The sequence below is a fragment of the Acomys minous genome (genome assembly GCF_964271855.1).
Source record: "Acomys minous genome assembly, chromosome: 18".
Lineage (NCBI taxonomy): Eukaryota > Metazoa > Chordata > Mammalia > Rodentia > Muridae > Acomys > Acomys minous.
In genome coordinates this window covers 64,312,440-64,337,146 of record NC_140501.1, presented here as the reverse complement: position 1 = coordinate 64,337,146, position 24,707 = coordinate 64,312,440, and the positions used below count along the sequence as shown (strand labels likewise).

Below are 24,707 nucleotides of genomic sequence, written 5' to 3'. Positions count from 1 at the left end.
CATGTCTGTAATCCCACCTACTAGGGAGGCTAAGGCAAGATCAAAAGTTGAACTGGGCAGTGGTGGCACACGTCTTTAATTCCAGCACTCGGGAAGCAGAGGCAGGTGGATCTCTGTGAGTTCCAAGCCAGCCTAGTCTACAGAGCGAGTTCTAGGACAGCCAGGGCTACACAAAGAAACCCTGTCTTGGACCCCCTCCCCCTCCAAAAAAAGAGGATCAAAAGTTGAAAGCAAACCAAGTGGGGTGGTCCCTCTCCTTTGATCCCAACACTCTAGAGGCAGAGGTAAACAAATCTCTGTTAGTTCAAGGCCAGCCTGGTATACAGGAGTGCCAGGACAGCCAAAGCTACATAGAGAAACTCTTGTCTCTAACTAACCAACTAACAAAATCAGGAGTTCAATGCAGTGGAAAAGTTTTGGTTTCTTTAAAAACTCAGTTATGTTATATAAACAAGTTTTTGTTTTAATCCCAAGTGTGGGCTATGGAGCTGCTTTTAAGCTTATCCACAGCTGATAAACAGCCTCATGTAGCTGAGAGGGGCGTGGCCTTTGCCAGCTGGAGATAGTTTAACTCTGGAAGAAGGCTACTCATTCATCCTGCTGCTGTTTGCTGCTGCCGGACTACTAGCTATCTTGACAACTGAGATTGGTATTGCCTGACGACCCCAATCAGCCAGAAGTAGCCAAAGAGAACTCCACCCCCTCTCCCCACTCACCTTCTTTCTCTCCTACCTAGTGTTGGGGTGTTGGAAGGGATTAGGAAGGATAAGGGGTGGAGAAGGAAGTTAGAGGCATTAAGAACAGAAAGAAAATAGTTTAAAAAGGATGCTACGGTTTAAAGCCAGCCTGGGATACCTATCAAAAACTTGTTTTAAAATAAAGAATATTCCAAGCTGATGGCACATGCCTTTAATCTCAGCACTGCTGGCTCCAACTCCTTAACAATTCTACATATTAGGAATTCATTAAAGGCATGTGCCTCCCTTACAACCCAACTACCTAAATAGGAGGAAAGGAGATTAAAGGGAACAAGAATGAAGCCTTCTGGGTTCAGTTCCATGGGGCAATTCCCCTGGCGCAATTCTCAGGAGTATAGCAGATCATCTGACAGAAGACCAAACTTGGGGTGAGATCGCCCCTGCCAATCTTGAAACTCGGGTGCCTTGAGCAGGAACCTCCGATCTTCCTCTCTTCCTCCTCCAAATCTACGGTCGCTTTTACAATACAATACCTGGCTCATGTCTTTTGTCTTGGGTTAGGGTTAAAACTTCCTTCCTCAGAGTCTATACCAAGGTATTTATCAGTTTGTAGAGACAAAGTCTCAATGGGTCAAGCATCCCAAGACTGTTGTCACCTTGGGCCCAGACTAAGATTACATTCTCTTCACACAGCACTCTGAGGGCAGACAAGAGGATCATTGTGGGTTTGAGGCTAGTCTGCCTACATAGCAAGTTCGAGGCCAGCCAGGGCTACAAAGTTAGAACCTTCTCAAAACAAACCTAACAGCTGCTCCCTTCCACCGTTCTACTTCTACTGGTTACCATTGTGTCAATTTTAATTTCAGTCATGTGTGGCAAAAAGAAAGATTCCAGGAGGCCAGGAAATATTTTATTGACAACCAAGGACATAGCCATAAGAGAGGGAAGCACACAGGACTGCAAACTAAAACCCAACAGCCAGCAAGGGCCATCTGGGCCAGGAACGCTGCGCCCTGGGGTCCTCACATTCTCCCACCAGCAGACACACAAGACTGGGCATCCAAGGGAGGGGGCAGTGGTTCTGGTGCCCCAGAGAGTGACAGGATATGTGATGCCTCATTATGAGCGACAGGACAAGGAGGTAAAATGGAACCGAGGTTCATCATTGCCCAAGACCGCCTCCTCCTCTAAGAGCCAACACCAGATGGAGGACGGAACCACCTAGAATCTTGTAATCAGCTGCTGTTTTCTCATCATTCCTATAAGGGGAAAAAAAAAGCATTAGAGATATCATCTAGGACAGGATTTGTAACCTGAGTTTTGTGGATCTCTTTGGGAATTTGGATAAGAAAAATATTCCTTTTTTGTTTTTGTTTTTCAAGACAGGGTTTCTCTGTGTAGCCTTGGCTATCCTAGACTTGCTTTGTAGACTAGGCTGGCCTTGAACTCACATCAACCCGCCTGCCTCTGCCTCCTGAGTGCTGGGATTAAAGGTGTGTGCCACCGCACCCCGCCCAAGATAAATACTCTTTACTTTTACTAACTTCCAACTGTAATTAGTATTTAATTTTGAGCATAGACAAAGAGACCCACAGTGTTAACAATATGGTAACTTACCCAATAGAAATTAGGTATCTTTACATTATGACTATTTGCAGGTATCTTGAAATTTAAAAAGAACAATAACAACAAAACAGAAGCTATCAGACCCATCATCAGACCTTACAACAACATATTAATAGAGAGAGCTTGGAAAGATGGCACAGTAGTTAAAAGCCCAAATTGCTCTTGCAGAGGACCTGAGTTCAGATCCCAGTACCCACTTCAGGAGGCTCACAGTCTCCTGTAAGTATAGTTCCAAGGAGATCTGACAGCTCTGGATTCCGAGGGCACCTGCATTCAAGTGCACACACCTATGAATATTGCATAACTCAACATACTACAATTAAAAAATATATTAATAAAGAAGCACATGTTACTATTCTACAAATTTGTTTTAGTAATTTGTTATCTGTTTAAATATTAGTTTATAATTATATTTTATTCTATGCCTTCTCTTGTTATAAGAAAACTTCGTATGTTTTACCAAATTGCCAGAGAGCTGAAAGCAGGGATGCTCTGACGCAGTGGCAGGCCCGGTGGCCCTCCTGCCTGACGCAGTGGCAGGCCCGGTGCCCCTCCAGCCTTGCGCCTTCCGCTTTACTCATCCGCACAGACTGCTGAGCCCTGCTTTCCATCCAGACTTACATTTGTTTGCCACTGTAGATGAGCCGCTGCTGTTGTGGGGGAATTCCCTCTTTCTCTTCCACACGCTCCTTGATTCGCTCCACCTTTGGAGGAACAAGTGGTCAGAGGCTGCTTAGAGTTATAGAAATACTAAGAACAAAGGCTGTGTAGACAACGAGAACAAAAGGACCAAGGTCATAAGTGTACTCGAAGGACACACACAAAGAAAGGAGGAAAGATGTGCTGAGCATACATCACCTTGTCTGTGGGTTCAATGTCAATCTCAATCTCCTTTCCCGTCAGCGTCTAAAACAGACAAAGACGTCATAAATCCCACAGGCCAAAATCAGCCTGCTCTCTGTGCCAGACTGAATGGGACCACGCTCCTGTTTGAACATCAGTCCCCAGCTGGTGAAACTGACTGGGAAGGACAGGGTGTGTGTCACTGGGCGTGGGCTTGGAGGCTTCGGAGGGCCAAGCCGGTCCCAGCTCGCGCTCTTTTGGACTCCTGCTTGTGGACTGAGGTGTGAGCTCTTAGCTTCTGCTCCAGCGCCATGCCTGCCTGCCTGCTGCCATGTTCCCCGCCATGACAGTCATGGGCTCACCTTCTGAACTATAAGCCCCAAATTACATGCTTTCTTTTATCACAATGTCTTTGTTACAACAATATAAAAGACTTATTATTGGGCTGGAGAGATGGCTCAAAGATTAAGAGCACTGACTGCTCTTCCAGAGGTCCTGAGTTCAATTCGCAGCAACCACATGGTGGCTCATAACCATCTACAATGCCCTCTTCTGGCCTGCAGATGTACATGCAGGCAGACCATGTATACATAATAAATAAATAAATAAATAAATAAATCTTTGAAAAAAATAAATTTGCATTTCACACAATCTAATCTGTCATCCATCCTGGCTCTTTTGTTTTGTTTTGACTAGGCAGCACAGACTGGCCTGGAATTTACCATGTGTCCCAGGATGGCCTCAAAGGTGTAATGCTCCTGTCTCCACCTCCTAAGTGCAGTGACTATGGCTCTTGTATTTGCCCTTACAGATAGGTCTGAAGAACCTGCAGTGATCCTGACCACAAACACCACACTGGCCTAGTTTAGGGGTATTATTCGCTTTTATTTTCCTCAATACCTTCCCTTATCCCTTCAAATTTCAAGAATCTTTAACATATGGTTTCCCTTTGGGCCAGCAAGATAGCTCAAGGAGTGGAAGCACTTGCTGCCACACCTAGTGACCTGAGTTCAACTTACGGGTCCCACATGGTAAGCGAGAAAACCAATTCCTGCAGGTCGCCTTCTGAACTCTGCATGCTCACACAAATACACACATAACACATGAGTGTAATTTAAAATCTTGCTCGTATAATGCCTTTTTCTGTTCTGGTGAATGTCATTAACACTTTTAACACCAATAATCACCTAATTGTTTGTTTTATTTGGAGGCAAGTTCTTAGTATGTAGCTCAGGCTGACCTCACATTCATTATGTAGCCCAGGCTAGCCTCAAAATTGAGATCCTCCTGTCTCCACCTTCTAAGTATTAGAATTAGAGGTGTGCTCTATTACAACTGATTTATTTTATTTTTTTCAAACCTTTATTTCTATGTTATGTGTACAGGTGTTTTACTGCATGTTTGTGCACGGCACACATGCAGTGTCTGTGGAGGGCAGAAGAGGGCATCAGATCTTCTGGAACTGGCATCAGTGATTATGAGTGGCACGTGGGTGCTGAGAATCAGAACCTCGGTCTTTTGAAAGACAAATCAGTGCTCTTAACTGCTGACCCGTCTCTCCAGACCCTCCCATCACCACATTCTCTAAGAGCCCTTAGTTAGCCGGGTAGAGTGGCACATGTCTCTTATCCTAGCATGCCTGGGTACTGAGGCCAGCCTGGCACACATACTAAGATCCCATCTCAAGAACACGGAATTAAGGCTGGGGATGTAGCTCAGCTGGTAGAGTCATGCATGACCCCATGGGTTTGCTAACACACGCTGTATAAACTTGGTGCAGCGGTGCACACCTGTGCCCAGCACTTGGGAGATGTAACAGGAAGGTGAGAAGTTCAAGATCATCCTTAGCTACAAGTAGGTCGAGCCTAGTCTGAGACATCCAGTCCTTTTTGTTTATTGGTAGTTTTTGTTGTTGTTTTCAGACAGGGTTTTCTGTGTAACAGCCTTGGCTGTCCTAGAACTCTCTGTAATCCAGGCTGACCTCTACCTCACAGGGATCTACCTGCCTCTGCCTCCTGAGTGCTGGGTGATAGCTTAACAAAATAAAACCTTCTCATGACGAAGTGAGGTTTGCAATTCTGTGTTCTTCATCATCCTGGACTTGCTTTGTAGACCAGCTGGCGCCACCATGCCCAGCTCTATTTTGGTTTATATATCTTAATATTTGAAATGCTAAGACTTTTCAACTACAGAATTTCATTTCTAGGTCATTAACTTATAAAAAGCCCGCCCTTTTCCCACACTTTTAATCCCAGCACCCAGGAGGCAGAAGCAGGTGCTTCTCTGTAAATTCAAGGCCAGCCTGGACTACAGAGCTATTTCTAGAACCGTTGGCTACAGAGAAACCCTGTTTCACACACACCCCCAAACCTTAGAAAACACCACCTTATGAGCTAGTAAGATGGCTTAGCAGGTAAAAGTGTTCAGCGTACAAGCCTAGAGGCCTGATCTAACCCTGGAACCCATGTAAAGGTGGAAAGAGAGATGCCACTCCACAAAGCTGTCCTCTGACCTCCACCCCGTACAAAATACAAGCAGAATACAGATTATTTCATGTACCAGCGCACATAACAGCGTGTAATTATTACTGTATTACACTCACTCACTTTATGTACATGTGTGTGTTTGTGTGGGTTCACTTGTCACACAGCACACACGTGGAAGTCAGAGGTCTCTCCTTCCACTGCGTGGGTCCTGAGGGTTCAACTCCAGGTCTTCAGGCCACTAGGCGCCATGTGTAATTACCTACCTCTTTCTAGATGTTCACATATGTACATACCTAGGAAACCCCACATCTCACAACAGGGATTCTAAGTGGGAGAGGGGCGAGGGGGAGACATGGTGGATTTTGTTTTTAGACAAGGTTTCTCTGTATAGCCCTGACTAGCCTAAAACTCACTGGTCAGCCTGCCTTCTCCAGAGTACCAAGCCATCAGCTCGGCTTTATTTACTAAAACTAAAAGGCCCCCTTTCGTATTCTGGAGACATGCCTTTGCTCTGCCGCCCAGGCTGACCTTCCACACCTGTAGGTTCAGATGCTTCCCCAGCCTCAGCTTCCTGAGTGCCCTGTTCAGGCCGCCCTCCCATGCAGGCTCTTGCTTCCTCTTTTCTCCTTTCTCCTCTCGCTCCGGCTCCCTCCCTGCACGTGTCAGACCAGAGCTTCACTGAGCTATATAACCTTAGGCTCCCTAAAAACTATTTATTTATTTAAGACAGAGTCTTACCATGTTGTGCTCTTAAAAAATGGACTTATTTATTGGAGCCAGGGGCTTACCACATGGCCCTGTCTGGCCTCACACTCCTACCTCTGTCTTCTGAGTGCTGGCCAAAATTGTTTATTTTTATTTTATGTGTACAAATGCTTTGCCTCAGCGCATGTAAGTGTGCTTGCTGCATGTCTGGTGCCTCTGGAGGCACCAAAGGATGGTTGTTAGCTGCCACATGGGTGTTAGCGACCCAACAGCAAGTGCTTTTAATCACTAAGCCATCTCTCCAACGCCCTTTTTTTGGGGAGGTACTAAGTTGGTTGGCTGTGAACTCAGGCTCATCCTGCCTCAGTCTTCTGAGAAATTGGGGTTATAGACCTGTACTACCAGACTCACCTACCCAACTCACTTTTAACCTTTTTTTTTGAGACAGGGTTTCTCTGTGTAGCCTTGGTTTGTAGATCAGGCTGGCCTCGCACTCACAGAGATGAGCTTGCCTCTGTTTCCTTGAGAGCTGGGATTACTAATTAAAAGTAATATAATTAGGGGCTGGAGAGATGGCTCAGTGGTTAAGAGCACCACCTGCTCTTCCAGAGGTCCTGAGTTCAATTCCCAGCAACCACATGGTGGCTCACAACTATCTATAATGTGATCTGATGCCTTATTCAGCAGATAAAGCACTGTTATACAATAAATAAGATAAATAAATCTTTTTTTAAAAGTAATATAATTAAACTTTAAATTCATCAGTCTCACTAGTCACATTTCAGTGTACACATTAACTGTTACTACTTTGGAAACTGCTTAAACATTCTTGTTATTACATAAAGCAAGAAAATCAGAGTGGGGAAGATACAAGTGAGGGGATAACAATTGAAATGTAATCTGAATAAATTATTTAAATAAATAACTCTAATATATCCCTCCCAAAAAATAAAATAAAATAAAGTGAACCTTTAGAGAGAGAGAGAGACAGAGAAGAGAGAATGAGAGAGAGAGAGAGAGAGAGAGAGAGAGAGAGAGAGAGAGAGAGAGAGAATTAGAGGGACTTCATTTTGTGGCTTCCAGTGAAATCCTGGCTATAATAGATAAAGAATAATCTAGCCTGTAGATCTAACTACCAACTGATAGGAAATGGAGACGTAAAGTACATTAAAAACCATGTGAACCAAATGAGCCAAACGAACACTGGGTCATTTGGGAACTGTAAGAAGTCATTTAATTTTGTTGTGTTTTGAGACAGGATCTGGAACTCTGTGTGTAGATCAGGCTAGCCTTGAACTCATAAGAACAAGGCATATGCTACCATGCCCACCAGTCATTTAATTTTTTTCTGTGTGCTAATTAATTTAACAAATAAATGTTATGCTTTCTGCACTTTGTTTAAAAAAGTGAGGAAGGAGGAATTTTAAGTATAACAATGTCAAGTTGGGCGTGGTGTCGCAAGCCTGTAATCCTAGCACTCAGGAGGCAGAGGCAGGCAGACCACTGTGAGTTCGAGGCCAGCCTGAGCTACAAAGGGAGTCCAGAACAGACAAGGCTACACAGAGAAACCCTGTCTCGAAAAACCAAAACCAACCAAACAAAAATGTATAATGTCCACGTGATAATTTGAGATGATTTGGGTCTACGAGTGAATAATACAGGATTTTGCATTTTGTTTTAAGACAGGACATTATGTATCCTAGGCTTCATTGTGTAGCCAAGGAGGCCCCTGAGCCTTTAAAGTTTCAGAATAATTTTGCTGAAGTTTTATTTTATTATTATTATTATTATGTTTTAATTTATTTATTACATATACACACCAGAAGATGGCACCAGATCCAATTATAGACGGTTGTGAGCCACCATGTGTTTGCTGGGAATTGAACTCAGGACCTCTGGATGAACAGTCAGTGCTCTTAACCTCTGAGCCAACCCTCCAGCCCTTTACTGAAGTTTTAAAGAAAAATCGCAGGGCAGGAAAGCTGTAACCCTAGCAACTGCTTGAATGAGTAATACAGTGAAGGGAGAAAACCATGCTGTTTATGTTTGTCTGTTTGAAGATTTATTTATTTCTGGTACAGTGTTCTGCCTCCATGTATGCCTGCACTCCAGAAGAGGGTATCAGATCTCATTACGATGGTTGTGAGCCACCATGTGGTTGCTGGGAATTGAACTCAGGACCTCTGGAAGAGCAGCTAGTGCTCTTAACCTCTGAGCTGTCTCTCCAGCCCCTTGTTTTGAGACAAGGTCTCACTATGTAATCAAAGCAACTGGTGAGATCAGCGACTGCAGGATAGGAAAGTGACAGACTCCATGGAAAACAATCTGACAGTTCTTTTAAATTTACACAAAACATCTCTATGATCTAGTAATTCCATTCCAAGATATTTATTTTTTTTAAAAAAGAAAGAAAGGAAAACACCTGTCCACAAAATGACTTGTATTAACAATGTGGAACACAGTGATGTTGCCCCTCCCCAAGGACTGTCATTATAGACATGACCACTTAAAACCATCAGAAAACACACATTATTTATGACTTATAACAGCAGCAAAACCACAGTTAGGAAGTGGCCACAAAAGCAGTGTCACAGTCAGGGGTCAGCACAGCACGAGGGACTGTACTGAAGGTTGAGCCACTGCACTACAGGAAGCAGAGTGCTAAGAAAACTTGGAGACATCACAGACAACGTGAGTGAAACCCAGATCAGATGGGAATGCAAAGAAGAGTGAAGCAGACACTGGTTTCATACAAAAATAAGGACCTATAAAAAGGAAGTGACTCAAGAATTGTGCTCCAGATACCTGGCCGACTAATAAAATTAGCACTCATCAAGGTAATGGAAAGGTGATTTATGACAGAGGGCGATGCATCGTATTTTAGGATTAGAGATGAGGTAACAGATTTCATTCAGAAATCTGTAGCTAGCATGCACAATGCCTTACCCTATTCCTTGCCCTCCCTCTTTTCTGGGAGTGCTCTGCCTGCATGTACACCTGCATGCCAGAAGAGGGCACCAGATCCCCCCCCCTTTTTTTTTTTTTACAGATGGTCATGAACCTCAGTGTGGTTGTTGGGAACTGAACTCAGAACCTGTGGAAGAGTAGCCCGTGCTCTTAACTGCTGAGCCATCTCACCAGTCCCATCCCTATCTTATTTCAAACAAAATAAAATCAGGAAGGACTTAACTATGAAGGAGATCACTTAATAGTGATCTAAAAAGAACACTATTAAAAGCTATATGTTGTACAGAAGCAGCTAAATATTGCTTTTATATACTTAATTTAAAAAAAAAAAATCAGCAAACCAAGCTGGAGAGATGGCTCAAGTGGTTAAGAGCACTGCCTGCTCTTCCAGAGGTCCTGAGTTCAATTCCCAGCAACCACATGGTGGCTCACAACCATCTATAATATGACCTAAAGCTCTCTCTCTTCTGACTGGCAGGTGTACATGGCAGATGGAACATTTAAATACATTAAATAAAGACTTTTTTGAAAAATCAGCAAACAAGAAAGAGATGGACAGAGGGATATATTAGACAGAAGTGAGGCTAGAGACATCTCAGTGTACTCTTTCACAGGACCTGGGGTCTGTTTCTAGAACTCACAAGGTAACACACTCACAACTAACTACCCCAAGTGCTGGGATTAAAGACATGCACCACCACTCTCGGCTGCCGTAGATTATTTTTTAAAACACTAATGTAAGCTTATGAATAACCGCCGCATGTGGCGGGTCCCAGCACTTCGGAGGCAGAGGCAGGTGGATCTCTGTAAGTTCAAGGCCAGCCTGGTCTACAAAGTGAGTCTAGGACAACCAAGGCTACACAGAGAGACCCTGTCTCGGAAAAAAACAAAAAAACAAAACAAAACAAAAGCATGTGAATAACCTCTCCTTTGGAGCAGGAGGTGATAAAAAAGCAAAGCATTCATCCATTAGTGTGTCTCAAAAAATATTTATTTATTTAGGTTTTTTTCGAGACAGGGTTTCTCCGTATAGCCTTGGCTGTCCTGGACTCACTTTGTAGACCAGGCTGGCCTCGAACTCACAGCGATCCACCTGCCTCTGCCTCTCGAGTGCTGGGATTATAGGCATGAGCCACCACACCCGGCTCAATATTTATTTTATTTTATTTTATTTTTTGTTTTTTGAGACAGGGTTTTCTATAGCCCTAGCTGTCCTGCACTCACTTTATAGACCAAGGCTGGTCTTGAACTCACAGGGACCTGCCTGCCTCCGCCTCCCAACAGTTGGGATTAAAGGTGTATACAACCATGCCTCTCAAAATTTTAACAGTGAGCCACTTTAAAAAATATGTAGCCAGGTGTGGGAGGCAGAGGCAGGCAGACCTCTGTGAGTTCAGAGTCTACAAACAGAGTCCAGGCTACACAGAGAAATCCTGTCTCGAAAAACAAAACAAAAACCAAAACAAAACAAGAAAAACTGCTACTGTGAAGGACCCACGTTTCATTCCCAGAAACCACTTGGCAGTTCACAATCATCTGTAAATCTAGTCCCAGGGGATCCCACACCCTCTTTTGGCTTCATGGGGCACTAAACACACACAATACACCTGCACACAGGCAGACAGAACACCTGTACAGATAAAATAAAGGTCCCCTCTCCCCAGAAGACAAATACACAGGAACTAGTAACACACGTGACAGAAAATGAACACAAGTGTCACAAAAGCAGCATCTTTACCCGCCAATACACCCTTTTTCATCTTGCAGAACATAAGCACAGATACTGATATTTTTAAATTTTAAGCTATTAATAAATTTCTGTATTTCATACTGTTGAGAGTCAAACGATTTCACACATGCTTCGCAAGCAGTCTACTCAGGTCTGGCCCCCTTCCCTCCTCTCTCTCCCTTCGTCCCCAGTTTTGTCTGAGACAGGGTCTCTAGATGTAGCCCAGGCTGGCCTCAGACTCCAGACCCTCCAGCCTTGGCTTCCTGACTTCTGGAACTTCAGGGATCTCACCCATCACTAATATTTCTGTGTTTGAAACTGGTTGCAGAGGGGGCTATTTGGGAGGAGGAAAGAGTCAGTTTGTGGGAGATGAAAGAGAGAAATGATGAAGGTGAGTATTGGCAAAGCACAACGATACTTATGAATAAAAAAAAACCCCTCTCAACGAGACCTATTATTGCACACACTAAAAACAATGGATAAATAAAATGGTGTTTAAGACTCAAAGACCTATTATTAACTCATGCATTACCAATGTTTGAAAAACTGTAATCATCAATCTGCTCTCTCTGGCTTCAACTCTTAGTTAAAGACGTTTTCTGGAAGGACTGGGGAAAAGAGGTTAACAACAGCTGACATATACAGCATCTGAGGGCAGATTTACACAGCTATTAAAAGGTCGAACTAATGCCAGCCTGCATCAATTGTCAGTTTTTTTGTCTCTGTCTAAACGCACAAAGGTAAAAAAACGGCAGAAAGGGCTGATGAGGGGTTAAAGCTGATTAAGAATTAAGGGAGGGAGGGAGACAAGAGTACCAAGAACTAATGCACTGATAAGTAGCCCGACTCGGCCACAGACGTGAGGTTGGTTTTTAAGGTCCAGCTCTGACAGGATGGTGCCAAGTGCTCACACTGCTCCTAGCTTAGCTACTGAAAGATGCGTGAGTCGCTAACCTTGCCAACCGCCCGCAAAAGCTCATCGTCTAGCTGCGGAGAGGCTCTCACCTTCCCCAGACCAATGCTTCCGTGTGGTGCCTGGGGTAAGAATGCAACGTCGGCATGAAGAATTGGGGGGGGTGGGGGGGGGCGCAAAGCTTTTCTGGAGTGAGGAGCCAAGCTACTGCCAGGCTCGAATACAGTGAGACCAGGACAAACTCTGCCTCCTTCTGGGTCACAGCACAGGCCTGGCAAGGAAGTAGGGAAGGCAGACACGCGAGGTCTCCAGGCGGGACCGGCCTCTAGCGCTCAAAGCCTCCCGGGGTCCCCCTACTTCCCATCACGCCTCGCGCAGGGCCCCGAGGGTGTCAGCCCTCCAAGTTCAGGAAAGGCATGGTTTTTCTTCCCGCCTCTCCCCTAAGACGCAGCGGCCAACCCCGCACCACTGAGTCTTGGCAAGCATGGAAACGCTCCCACCTTCACTTTAATTAGCATCTTCCTCCCAGGTTGAGGTTGCAGGCGGCTAGAGTGCTGCTTCTCCCGCTGTGGTCGCCGCTGCCACTTCCCAGCACTCCACGGCGAGGGACACTTCTGCTTCCGGGTCACTCTCCGGATCCACCCTCTCCTCTTTCCACCCGGTTCCCGAAAGGCTCAGGAATATCCTCGTGTTTCGTGTCAGTAAAGTTGTAGAGAAAAAGGCAAGCCGGCGTAGGAAGAGCACAGACGACGCCCTGAGACCTCGCGCGTACCCAGCGAGCTGGGGTTAGCGGCGAGTTGGAGCAGAACAAACTACTTTTCCCATCATGCCAGGAGGCAGCTTCGTCCTTTGCATCCTAGGAGTTGTAGTCCTCCTGCCGCTCGCACCCAACGGCAACCTCAGTATGTGGACTCTGTTACCCAGAAGGCCCTGCACAGCTCCCGAAGCTGGAATTTCTTGGGCAGTCGGGTATGCAATTAGCGGAACTTGTTAGTGTGCCCTGAAGGCTCATCGAGGCTGCACGCGGCTAGTTGCTAAGCGAAAGAATCTTTGGTCAACTGCCACCTGAGTCAAAGAAACAGGAAGTGAGTACCCCAATGCCGGAAGCTGGTTGTGATCTCTTTTCCTCTCCCTTAACTAGCTTCTTACTCTTAAATTGCCCTTCTCAGGGGCGGGAAAAGGAAGATTAGCCGGATAAGGAAAACCCCTTTAGAGATCATAGTCTCTTCCTAGTTCTTCGTAACAATCATTCCTGGGATTGATGTGTTGTAGGATAATCCAGACCCTGGATGGTCCCAGCGAGACCTCCAGGACCACACCCTGACTTGACTTGAGGTAATTTAAGCGGGAGAGGTGGCCCCTGTTCTAGCATCATCAGGACATTCAGGCCCGCAAGGGACACGGCTCAGATCTTTTCTTGTTACTTCAGTTTTTACGCTAACTCCAGCTTTGCATCATGCCTCATATTGACAACGATGTGAAACTAGACTTCAAGGATGTCCTGTTGAGGCCCAAACGCAGCACCCTTAAGTCTCGAAGTGAGGTGAGCCAGCTGTCTTCCTTGTTTTTTGACCTCGAACTTCCAATGAACCAGGACCCAAGAAAGTTGCCCGGTTCTGAAATGATACAGACTTTCTGGATGAATGAAATAATGAATGTCCTGCTAATGCCCGCAGGTAGATCTCACAAGATCCTTTTCATTCCGGAACTCAAAGCAGATGTACAATGGCATCCCCATCATTGCTGCCAATATGGATACCGTGGGGACTTTTGAAATGGCTAAGGTCCTCTGTAAGGTGAGACTAACCTTATGACCCCTACCAAATGTTATCCCAACTGGCTACAGAGGCATTGCATCTCTATTCCCAGTCTCTGGCAACTAACATAATATTGGGTTTTCTCTCTCTTTTTTTTTTCTTTTTCTTTTTTCCTGTTACTAAGAACCCTTTGATCAGTTCAAAGATCCACCTGAATTAGTGAGATGCTAAATTAGAGTTTGTTCCACTTTCTAACTCCCACCCCATAAGTTATATACCTTACCAAATTCTCCTAGTGCCCACCCACGTTAACCCAATCACTCATCTCTTGAGTCAGGCACCGTTTTGAATATTAAGCATTCACTGTTTAGTCCAGAAACTAAATACTGTTTTGAGTATTTAGCATTTTTTTCTCCCTGGAGTATCGTAGAGAAAAGGAGTTTACTAGTTTTCTTGTGTGCCTACGAGTCTTTTAACTTTGCCCTTCTTTAAGTTCTAGGTTCCTGGGAGTGTCTGAGATCTACTCAAACGGAAGTTTTTTCTTAAAGACAGGTTGTTCCCTTTGAAAATGGAAGACAGTGCTCCTATCAGTAATATTGCTTGCCTCTGTGCATGTAGCTAGCTGAGAAGGTAGATAGTTGCCTGGGCACTTTTGAGAACATACTTTGCTTTGCTAGTTAACCCATGTAGCCCTCCTTGGTTGGTTCTGTTTGTGGCTAGTAGCCTTAAGGGCTTTCTGATTTTTCTGTTTTTGTAGAGTGTTTGTTGTGCTTTCTCTGAGATTGATAATTATGAGGTTTTATTACTTTATTCCTGTTTCCATTTACTGATTGTTCTGGAATCCTGCAGTTGTCTTGTTGGTCTGCCTTTTCTGACAGGTAGATTTGGGGAGTGGCAAGTCTGTTAGGAGAAACGCTGTGATACATGCACCTTACTGAGAACTGTCCAATACTGTGGACATGTGCTACAGAAATCACATTTTAGAAAAATAGCCAAACCGCAATAATTAATTTTTTTAAAAGGGTTAGATACAGGATAGAGAGATGGCTCAGTGGTTAAGAGCACAGAATGCTCTGCCAGAGGACCTGGGTTCAATTCCCAGTATCCCCATGGCAGCTCACAAATGTCTGTAACTCCAAGATCTGACACTTTCACACAGACATAAATATGTGAAGCAGGCAAAAACACCAATGCATATAAATAAAAAGAAATTATTTTTATAATAAATATTTATTATATAAATAAATATTTTATAATAGGTGTGATTATTAGGTCAGTATATCTCCAAGACCTGCTGATCACCTAGAGCTTTTGTTTATAAACATGTTGAAAGTTGAGCTTTACTGAGAAAGCAAAATACTGACTTTTATTTCTAGAACTTCCTGTTGCTGGCTTATACATGACTTCCTTGGTTTCTCATTTGGCAAGACTTGTGCTGTTTCAACCAACTGTTGACTCTTGTGTTTGCACATTTATAATCAGAAAACAAAAACTCCATTTTGTCTTCTGAATGCCTTTCTCAGGGTATTGGGATACTGTTTGCAATTTCATGAGCCAGAGGTTTTGAGTCTGATGAGTCATTTTATTGATTGGGTCTGTGCCTCCCCGCCCAGGTTTCTCTGTGTAGCCTTGGCTGTCCTGAAACTTTGTTCTATAGACCAGGTTGACCTTGAACTCAGAGGTCTGCTTGCCTCTGCCTCCCAAGTGCTGGATCAAAGACTGCTACCATGGCCTGGGAGTTATCTTGAATTTGCCTAAGATAGATAACATTGATCTGCATTTGCATGTTTATGTCCCTAACATGAAAATCTATTTTCTAGCAGAAGAGAGAATGGTTGGGATAGTATTTTGTTTGCCCCGCTGGATTTCTGAGTTCGAGGCCAGCCTGGTCTACAAAGGGAGTCCAGGACAGTCAAGGCTACACAGAGAAACCCTGTCTCTGGGGAAAAAGAGCTAAATGTAGACGCTTGCTGCATGTAGCCTCTTCATACTTCTTCCACGCTTGCTACCTATTTTACTTATCAGCAGCATATTCCTATCTCTTTTTAGTTCATGAGCAATGAATGTGCTAGTAAATTAAATCCAACCCAGACCACAGTCCTTTGGTAGGACTATCTGAAAATCCTAACGTAGGGTAGAGGCTGTACTGGGGTTTGTAGGATGAATAGCGGCTGAGTCAGCTCAATCCTAACTTCCTTATATTAGTTTTCTCTTGAATGCATCATGTCTCAGGACAATATAAGGATATATCTAGAGTCTAGTTTTTGCCCTTTTGATGGTTCTTTCTTCTTCCCAGTTCTCCCTTTTCACTGCCATCCATAAGCACTACAGCACCCATCAGTGGCAAGAGTTTGCTAGCCAGAATCCCGACTGTCTTGAGGTAAGTCTGGGCCCACCTGCTCCCTTCTCTTTTCCACGAATCCTTTTTTGGCTCTTGAAAATCAGTTAGCCCTTACTGGCTACTACCAGGTCATTTCATCATGATGCCATACCACAAACTGCTCTTATATTTTCTCCACAGTATCTAGCTGCCAGCTCAGGCACAGGCGCGGCTGACTTTGAGCAGCTGGAACAGATCCTGGAAGCTATTCCTCAAGTAAAATATATATGCCTGGATGTGGCTAACGGCTACTCTGAACATTTTGTTGAATTTGTAAAGGATGTACGGAAGCGCTTCCCCCAACACACCATCATGGTATGTTCCTGTTTCGTTTTGTTGAGACAAGGTTTCTCGATCTCTGGCTGCCCTAGAACTACTTTGTAGACCAGGATGGCCTCAAACTAGGAGCTCTGCCTCCCAAGTGCTGGGATTAAAGATGTGCACCACCACACTCAGCTGGGTATGCTTCTATCATCCCACAGCTGGTACTTTTGTCTCCTACTCTTCTTTCCTGACATCCCATGTTTTATCAGTACTTGTCCCCAGCCACATCGTATTTCTAGTCTACATGCTGCCATGGTTCAAGGTTTCAGATGTGTATTATTAATCAGTGTAATCTCTGACCCTTGATTCACAGTCCATCAACTCAGTGGCTGACTTCGCTTGAAAGCCAAGAGACTATGGTACATGTATGTCTGCCTACTGAAATGGCTATGAGGTACAACATGAAGTGTTACATGAAAGCCTAACATACCTATAACCTCAGTACTTGGGAGGTAGAGGCAATAGTTCAAGGCCAGCCCTGCGATTCTATCTCAAACTAGCAACAAAAAGTATCACATAAAACCATGTTTTGTTTAGACACTTATTAGAGACAAACCTCAAGCTTTATTTCTTCATAGCACTGAAGGGGGATGTCTGCACTGTCCATGTTCAGTTGGATGGGTAGATGCTTTAGCCCCCATTTCAGTCTTCCCATTTCCTTATCTTTCTGAAGACAGAAGGCTTCAGGACTGGGCAGTAGTCACCTGGTAGTGAAAAGGCGCTGTCAGATCTGAGTGGTGTCCTGACTCACCAATTACTCTTTGATGCCACTTTATGTCTTGCTGGTCCACCTTGCGGCCTTAAAAGTCGCTCTGGATCTGTTTCACCCAAGCTCAGTGACAATGGCCAGTTCCCTTATCTTCCACATTAACCAGGAGAATGACTGGGAATTTACGTTGGTGGAAGTCCTTTAGAGGGGCTCTAGGTGCCCATTATTTGTAATAAGGGGATAGTCAAGGCCGTGTGTTATGAGAGCACAACGGCTGCTCTCCACTACTGCCCCTAAGGTTTCTCTGTTTGATTATTGTCTCAGGCAGGAAATGTGGTAACAGGAGAGATGGTCGAAGAGCTAATCCTCTCTGGGGCTGACATCATCAAAGTTGGAATTGGTCCAGGTAAGTTGGTTCAGTGGTTCCTTGGGGTCACTGTCTTATCTAACCCTATAGTGGCAACAATCAGAATACTTCACTCTCTTCCCAGGCTCTGTTTGTACAACTCGGAAGAAAACTGGAGTGGGGTATCCACAGCTCAGTGCAGTGATGGAGTGTGCAGATGCTGCTCATGGCCTCAGAGGCCACATCATTTCAGTAAGACTCGGGGTTGAGGCTGCCTGGCAGCGTGTTTTCCCCAGTGTGTGGGGCTCTAGTAACTACCTGGTCAAGACTTGAGTTCTTGTCAATTTTGACATGGGCAGTCAAGAAGTCTTGAGAAATCCATAGTCTCTCACAGAGTTTCTTTCTTTGTAGGATGGAGGCTGCAGCTGTCCTGGAGATGTGGCAAAGGCTTTTGGTAAGGACACTGGGAGGGCACAAAAGGAGGATCCGGTAGAAGAAATTGTTACCTCTCAGAGTCTAGGGTCAGGCTACAAGCGCCTCAGGAAACCATTCAGATTCGTAATATAGACCAGTGACCCTGAAACCTGAAGCGTGACGTTGGACTGTCCCAAGGGTGGGCCAGGGCCACCTATCATATCCCCTAGATTGTTGATCAATACAATACAGATTTCTGAGCTCTACATCTGATCTACAGAGTCACCCTGAGGAACAGACTGCAAATCTTCATGTTGCGGTTTCCCAGGTGCTCCTTAAAATTGAAGCTTGGGTCAAAGTCATGCTGGGGACGGTAAAATGAAATCAAGGCAGAAGCTAGTCAGTCAACTTCTAGGTCTTTAAAATCTTGAGGAAGTTAGTCCTACTGGAGAGCAGAGGCCAGGGCAGAGTAGCCCCAAGGAACTGTGGATCAGCTCTGCAAACAGACCCAGGAAGATACTGATTTGTACAAGTAAGACTTATACAGCTGTCCCTGAAGGGGCCTATAATGGACACCTTGGCTAAGTGCACCTTTTCCGACCTCTTGATTTTGGCAGGGGCAGGGGCTGACTTTGTGATGCTAGGGGGCATGCTGGCTGGGCACAGTGAATCGGGTGGCGAACTCATTGAGAGGGATGGCAAGAAATACAAGCTCTTCTATGGAATGAGTTCTGAAATGGCCATGAAGAAGTATTCAGGAGGCGTGGCTGAGTATAGGTATGTATGGAGGGCTGGCACCTGAGTGTTCTTGGTGAATGGGGCTCTATATAAGACGGTGTCACGTCTCCTGGGAAATATAGGGTGTCATTCTTGAGAGAAAATTGGTGAAGACAGAATCACTGGGCTTAAGGAATACGGAACAAGGAGGTAATACATTTTTCTTTTCCAAGGGCCTCAGAGGGAAAGATAGTAGAAGTCCCCTTTAAAGGGGATGTGGAACATACTATCCGTGACATCCTAGGAGGCATCCGGTCTACATGCACATATGTAGGAGCTGCTAAACTGAAGGAACTAAGTCGGAGAACTACTTTTATCCGAGTCACCCAGCAGGTGAATCCAATCTTCAGTGACTCCCGATAGATCGGAGAAGTCTGTCTTCTGAGGCAGCAGCACTCTACCACTGGAGCCTCCAAAAGGGCTTCTCACCCATCCTGGCTACCACGGCTGTGTGTTACTATTCGGCTCCTACCACCGCACTCGAGTGCTCCCGCTGTCACTTGCTTCTCTATCTGCACACAAAATGCTAAGCACTCACTGGGAAAGAGGCGAGGAAGAAGACGTGAGAGCAACAAAAGGGGACCTGGGGATAGCACCCCGAAGATTAGGAGGAAAAATGCTGATTGATATAGATATAAGCCTTGGACTGGAAGAGGAAGGCTTTTGGAATCATGTTAATCAGCTTCATTAAGTGAGGTTATCAAATACCTAAACAGCTTAGAAGTACTTAAATAGTTGGAATACATTAATAAAGATAGATCCTACTGATGGTAAAAAAGATGTTGGGCTTTCTGCATGGTGTTGGCATGTAGAAGATCCACCTGGGCAGAGAGGTGGGATTAACCCTGACCCAGTGGAATCAAGAACAATGGATATTCTTTTCACAAAGCACACACACCAGTCCAATGTAATTTAGCAGCATGAAGATTTATGAAGTATATTCTGGCATTAAGGAATATTGTTAGAATAACATTAAGAAGGATTTCCCTTCCAGCTCTCTCAACCCTGATAACTCTTCTAGATAAATCTGAACAATGCTTTACACAGAAGTAAATAAGAGAAGGGCCTCAGGCCAGGCAATGGTGGTGCACACCTTTAATCCCAGCACTTAGGAGACAGAGGAAGGCAGATCACTGTGAGTTCGAGGCCAGCCTGGTCTACAAAGCGAGTTCAGGACAGCCAAGGCTACACAGAGAGACCCTGTCTCAAAAAACAAAAACAACAACAAAAAGGGGGGGGCTCAACCAGCTCTAGAGAGGCCACTTAAGTTTCTGAGGAATGACCTTGCATAGACCTATGGACCCCTTTCTTCCATCATGGCAGTGTTAACAAAAGCAAAGCTTTCATTTTCAAGAGTTACAAAGCATTTAGCAATGTAGCCAGGCAACTCAGGTCTGGGCTTTCTCTTCGTTTCCACTAAACTGCATGCAAAACTGCAGAGGTAGATGGGCCGAGTGCAGAGACATTCCAGTACTGCTACAGGACCCTAGAACTGTTATGCAGCCAGGAAGCAACAGGCAGGACACTATGGGATGTAGTCACAAAACGTGGGGATAAAGGTGCCAAACTTTGTCTTCTGATATTTTTTCAGAAACTCCTATGGAGAAGAAAGTATGATTCCTATAACTGGAAACACTGAACATGGATTTCTGCCTTGCTCTGCCCATCCTCTGCCTCAGCTGTCTGCTTCTTCCTACTCACCTTTCCTTCCATCTGGCTATTTTCTTCCTCATCAGAGTCCAAAACCAAGTCCCCTATGGTAATGACAGACCTATACAGGGGTGGGTCCTGCACTGCAGGAGAGAAACCACAATTAAAACCACTCTTTTAAGCCAGGGTCGGTGGCTCACACCTGTAATCCCAGCCCTCAGATCTCTGTGAGTTCAAGGCCAGCCTGGTCTACAAGGGAGTCTAGGACAGGCAAAGTTACACAGAGAAATCCTATCTTAAAAAACCCAAACTAAACCCACTTTAAAAGTCCCAAAGGCTATGAGAGCAGCCTGCCTCAGCCTGCTTACCAGCTTTCTTGGCTCTAGGACAGGATGAGTGTCTCAGAGGATCCAGGTAGCAATTCACACAGTTCCTGAGGTGGAGACAAGGGAAGGGAGGATGAAGGGGGTGGCAGGGAGGGCTGTGCGCTGAAGCAAGAAGAAGCAGCTCTTACTCCTTTTGCTCTGCAGCAGGTGAGTCGGGTGGGGTCTCCTCTAAGGCCCTTTTCCCCGGGGATTGAGCAGGACTCTTAGCCTTCCCAATGCAGACTGCCTCTGCACCCACAGAGCCTGCTGTGTCTAGTCCGTGTTCTTTCCTGCTCTTAGGGCTAGCTACATCTTGGGCTGGTAAGCCCATGTTCCTGAAGGGGAACAGCAGGACTGTGGGCCGCTCTTTCTGGCACCCCTTTGCAGATGTCCACTGGGATTGGTATTTTCGCTTTCCCAAAGGGGCCAGATTAAAGCGGTTGCCAGCTAGCTGCTCCGGGTGCTCCCGTGAAGCTGCTTGGTGGAAGTCAAGCTTAGCCTTAGGCAGAGGTCGGCAGGGTGCTGGTCTTGTTTGCCGATGAGCACTCTGTTCCATAGGTTCTGTCAGAAGCGCTGAGGCAGACGCAGAGCTCTCTGGAAGGCAGAAGGAGATGCCTTATAAAATCAAACAGGTTAACTCACTCAGGTTTGTCTCAGGTCCACATGCAATCAGCTGACTCCAAGCTAATCACTAACCTCCAAATTGCTGTCAGATGGTTCTCTTACCTAGAGGTGGCCATCCCATGTCCATCCCATACTGACGCAAAGCAACAGAAGAAGTGACTGAACAGCCAGGCTGAATCCAACTGAGAGCACCCTGAAGCTGTGGGCAAGGCGATAGACATGAAGACATAATCCTCAGTAAAGTCACCCCACGCTCTGCCCACAAGTGTTTTGTCTCCACAACCTCTTGTGCTTTGACGGCAGGCAGTGCTTTTTCTAGCTGACACACGTATTCAAAGAACAGCTTTTCCATGGCAACCAGAAAGGGCTCCCCATAGTCTTGCTGGAGTTCCTGTGTGTGGGAAAGAGAAGCAGGGCAGGTGAGTTTTAGAGAAAACCAGGAATGAAAAAGTCAAGGGCCGGGTGTGGTGGCGCACGCCTTTAATCCTGGCACTCGGGAGGCAGAGGCTGGCAGATTGCTGTGAGTTCGAGGCCAGCCTGGTCTACAAAGGGAGCCCAGGACAGCCAAGGCTACACAGAGAAACCCGTCTCAAAAAAAAAAAAAAAAAAGTGCTTGCTTCGGCGGCGGCAGCACATATGGAACGATACAGAGAAGATTAGCATAGCCCCTGCGCAAGGATGACACGCAAATTCGTGAAGCGTTCCATATTAAAAAAAAAAAAAAAAGAGTAGGAGGAGGAAGAAGAAGAAAGAAGAAGAAAAAGTCAAGGCATCACGTAACATCCTCCAAACCAACCATTCTCACCTGCCGGCTGGAGGCCCCGTCCTCAGGGCTCTCTGACAGCTGTTTCACGTGCAGGTAGAAATTCTTCCGGGCCTCCGAAACCTTCCTATCTTGCTCTGTCTGTTGAGGCTATGGAAGACAAGAAAAAAAAAGGGGGGAGGCGGCGTCACCAGGACCCAGGGGCAACTCGATTGCATCACGCCTACCGAGTTTGGCTTGGGATAACTCACAGCTGCAGGGTCCAGCGGTACTGGTCCGGCCTCTGCGAAGTGATGGTCCAAGGCTTTCAGGACCTGGGCCCAGGGTCGCCCCTGCACGATCAACTCCACTACCACCTGCACGGGGGCAAGGAACTCAGCAATCCCCATCCTAGCCGGGTGCGGTGGCGCACGCCTTTAATCCCAGCAATTGGGAGGCAGAGGCAGGCGAATCTCTGAGTTCGAGGCCAGCCTGGTCTACAAAGCCAATCCAGGACAGCCAAGGCTACACAGAGAAAACCCTGTCTAGAAACACCCCCCTCCCCCCCCCGCAAAAAAAAGAATTCCTGTCCTTTCCCAACCGGTCTTAGTCCCAACCTCCCTCTGGTCCTCGCATCCCGCCCCCTTTAGATTCCACTCCTAGTACCTTGGCCTTGAGGCCCATACACAGGCGTTCATGGTGCCGGGGGCAAACCAAGCCGGGGGCAGCCGAGCGCAGGGTCTGCAGGAACTCGACCACTCTCGGGAAGTGCTCCACGCGGCGCTGGCGGACGGCCAGCCAGGAGGCGGCGGCGGCGAACCGCAGAGACGCGGGGGCCAGCTCCGGAGGCGGGTCCATGGGCCGCGGGAGCCGTCCCGGCCTCGCCCGTAGGCGGAGCTTCGCTTCTCCGGCCGTCGGCACCGGCCGACGAAATTCTGAAGTCTCCTCCCGAGCCCGCGCAGACCGCTACGCTTAGAACGCCGCCACTGGAGGAGAAGCGCGTGGGTGCGTCACTTCCGACGGAGTGCGCGCCCCACCACCCCACCGCCCCGGAAGAGGCCGCGGAGGGAGTCGTGACGTCATCGAGGACCCCTGGCCTGTGAAGTGTCGTCCGGCCCCGCGCCTCTCTTCTTCGCCGGTGGAAGTAGCGGTTCTGTAAACTGAGTTCCCTGAACCAGCACCTTCTAGGGCCTTCTCCCGCCGCCAGCCGCTCCCAGAAAGTATTCTGTCGTTCCTGTCGCGGAACACAAGAGGGCGCTCGCTTCCAAAAAACCAAATGCGAGGGTCCCATGATGGTGGTACCCAGTATGCACCGTATCTGATCTACTGCAAAAAAACCAAATGCGGGCCTGGGGTGTGTGTAGCTCCACTCTCCTGCCCTGACTCGCCAGCGCCTAAACAAGTAAAATGCTGCTTAAAATATCACATTGTTAGACTGGGTTTTCCTGGAGGGCTTGTGTTTTCTGAGCCACGTCTTTGGTGTTTCGCGTAGTTTAGAATTTTAGTTTTTTTTTTAAGATTTATTTGCCATTATGTATACAGTGCTCTGCCGCATGTACACTTGCAGGTCAGAAGAGGGCATCAGATCTCATTATAGATGGTTATGAGCCACCATGTGGTTGCTGGGAATTGAACTCAGGACCTCTGGAAGAGCCATCTCTCCACCGCGCAGTTTTAGAATTTTAAAAGTTTCCTTTTCTAAGTTTCTTTTGAATACCAACTTGATGAGTGAATTGATGGTGTTGTCTGATTGCCATTCCTGAGGAGAGAGCCACACACACTGTGTGCACTTTGCTGATTAAATTACGTGCCTTGCCCACTTTAAGGCATTTCATAAAACCTGCCTATTCAGCCGGGTGTGGTGGCGCATGCCTTTAATCCCAGCACTCGGGAGACAGAGGCAGGGGGATCACTGTGAGTTCGAGGCCAGCCTGGTCTACAAAGCGAGTCCAGGACAGCCAAGGCTACACAGGGAGACCCTGTCTCGAAAACACCAAACAAACAGAACCCTGCCATTCTTCGGACGGTTTCTTCCATTCCCAGACAAGGCTAGCACTTTGCCTCCATCCTGTAGATCACCTTTTGAGCCTTTCCGAACCTAGTACAAAGTACTACTGATTGATTAAATAACCAGAGTGAGCTAAGCCGTAATACATAAATGCAGGTTTATTGGAAGCAGCGTGGGGGGCAGGGGTGGGGGGACGGGAGGAAGAGCGCACTGGAGGGAGGTGAGGAGAAGGGAAGGAGAGAGGGCAAGGAGGAAGAAAAGGGCAAAGCGGGGGAAGGCAAGGGGCAGTGGAACCAAAAATGTCTGATTTATATAGTGAGGCTGTGGGAGTGGGGAAGCCCTGCCCCTAGGTAGAGGGCGGGGCATGGCAGCCCCGCCGGGCAACAGGACCTAACATCTCCGTTGGACATTAAAGTTGTAGTTGATCTTCGTCATCATTTTCTGTCATTTTATGCAAATGTGAATTTCTGACCTATATCCTTTCTTTTCTTCTTCTTCTTCTTCTTCTTCTTCTTCTTCTTCTTCTTCTTCTTCTTCTTCTTCTTCTTCTTCTTCTTCTTCTTCTTCTTCTTTTTTTCGAGATAGGGTTTTTCTGTGGTTGTCTTAGACTCACTTTGTAGTCCAGGCTGGCCTTGAACTCATGA

At 46.2% G+C, this 24,707-nt stretch overlaps 3 protein-coding genes across 12 annotated transcripts; 1 reads left to right on the top strand and 2 right to left on the bottom strand.

The window, feature by feature from the left end:
• Positions 1-1,595: 1,595 nt before the first annotated feature.
• Positions 1,596-12,628, bottom strand: NEDD8 (NEDD8 ubiquitin like modifier). Its single transcript, XM_084767784.1, has 4 exons — positions 12,468-12,628; positions 3,183-3,230; positions 2,946-3,028; positions 1,596-1,957 (listed from the first exon to the last, which is right to left on the bottom strand). The coding sequence occupies exons 1-4, from the start codon at positions 12,483-12,485 to the stop codon at positions 1,861-1,863; spliced, it is 246 nt and encodes an 81-aa protein (XP_084623910.1). The 5' UTR covers positions 12,486-12,628; the 3' UTR covers positions 1,596-1,860.
• Positions 12,629-12,923: 295 nt separating this feature from the next.
• On the top strand, positions 12,924-19,452 carry GMPR2 (guanosine monophosphate reductase 2). Its single transcript, XM_084767773.1, has 11 exons — positions 12,924-13,052; positions 13,240-13,302; positions 13,397-13,510; positions 13,644-13,763; positions 16,021-16,104; positions 16,246-16,419; positions 17,462-17,543; positions 17,629-17,735; positions 17,895-17,937; positions 18,515-18,674; positions 18,848-19,452. Exons 3-11 carry the CDS (start codon positions 13,424-13,426, stop codon positions 19,035-19,037), a joined length of 1,047 nt encoding a protein of 348 aa, XP_084623899.1. The 5' UTR covers positions 12,924-13,052; positions 13,240-13,302; positions 13,397-13,423; the 3' UTR covers positions 19,038-19,452.
• TINF2 (TERF1 interacting nuclear factor 2) lies at positions 16,956-23,466 on the bottom strand. Of its 10 annotated transcripts, XR_014776525.1 has the most exons (10): positions 22,722-23,462; positions 22,304-22,432; positions 22,119-22,217; positions 21,597-21,704; positions 21,416-21,512; positions 20,839-21,283; positions 20,693-20,757; positions 20,376-20,467; positions 17,802-17,913; positions 16,956-17,132 (listed from the first exon to the last, which is right to left on the bottom strand). XR_014776525.1 is itself a non-coding variant. In XM_084767765.1 (9 exons), the coding sequence occupies exons 1-9, from the start codon at positions 22,911-22,913 to the stop codon at positions 17,112-17,114; spliced, it is 1,248 nt and encodes a 415-aa protein (XP_084623891.1). In that variant the 5' UTR covers positions 22,914-23,461; the 3' UTR covers positions 16,956-17,111. The 10 variants fall into 10 exon arrangements, 9 of the variants coding, with proteins under 9 accessions (XP_084623891.1, XP_084623894.1, XP_084623895.1 ...); XM_084767765.1 differs by lacking the exon at positions 17,802-17,913 and having other exon boundaries at positions 22,722-23,461; XM_084767768.1 differs by lacking the exon at positions 20,376-20,467 and having other exon boundaries at positions 22,722-23,461.
• Between the last annotated feature and the right edge of the window lie 1,241 nt (positions 23,467-24,707).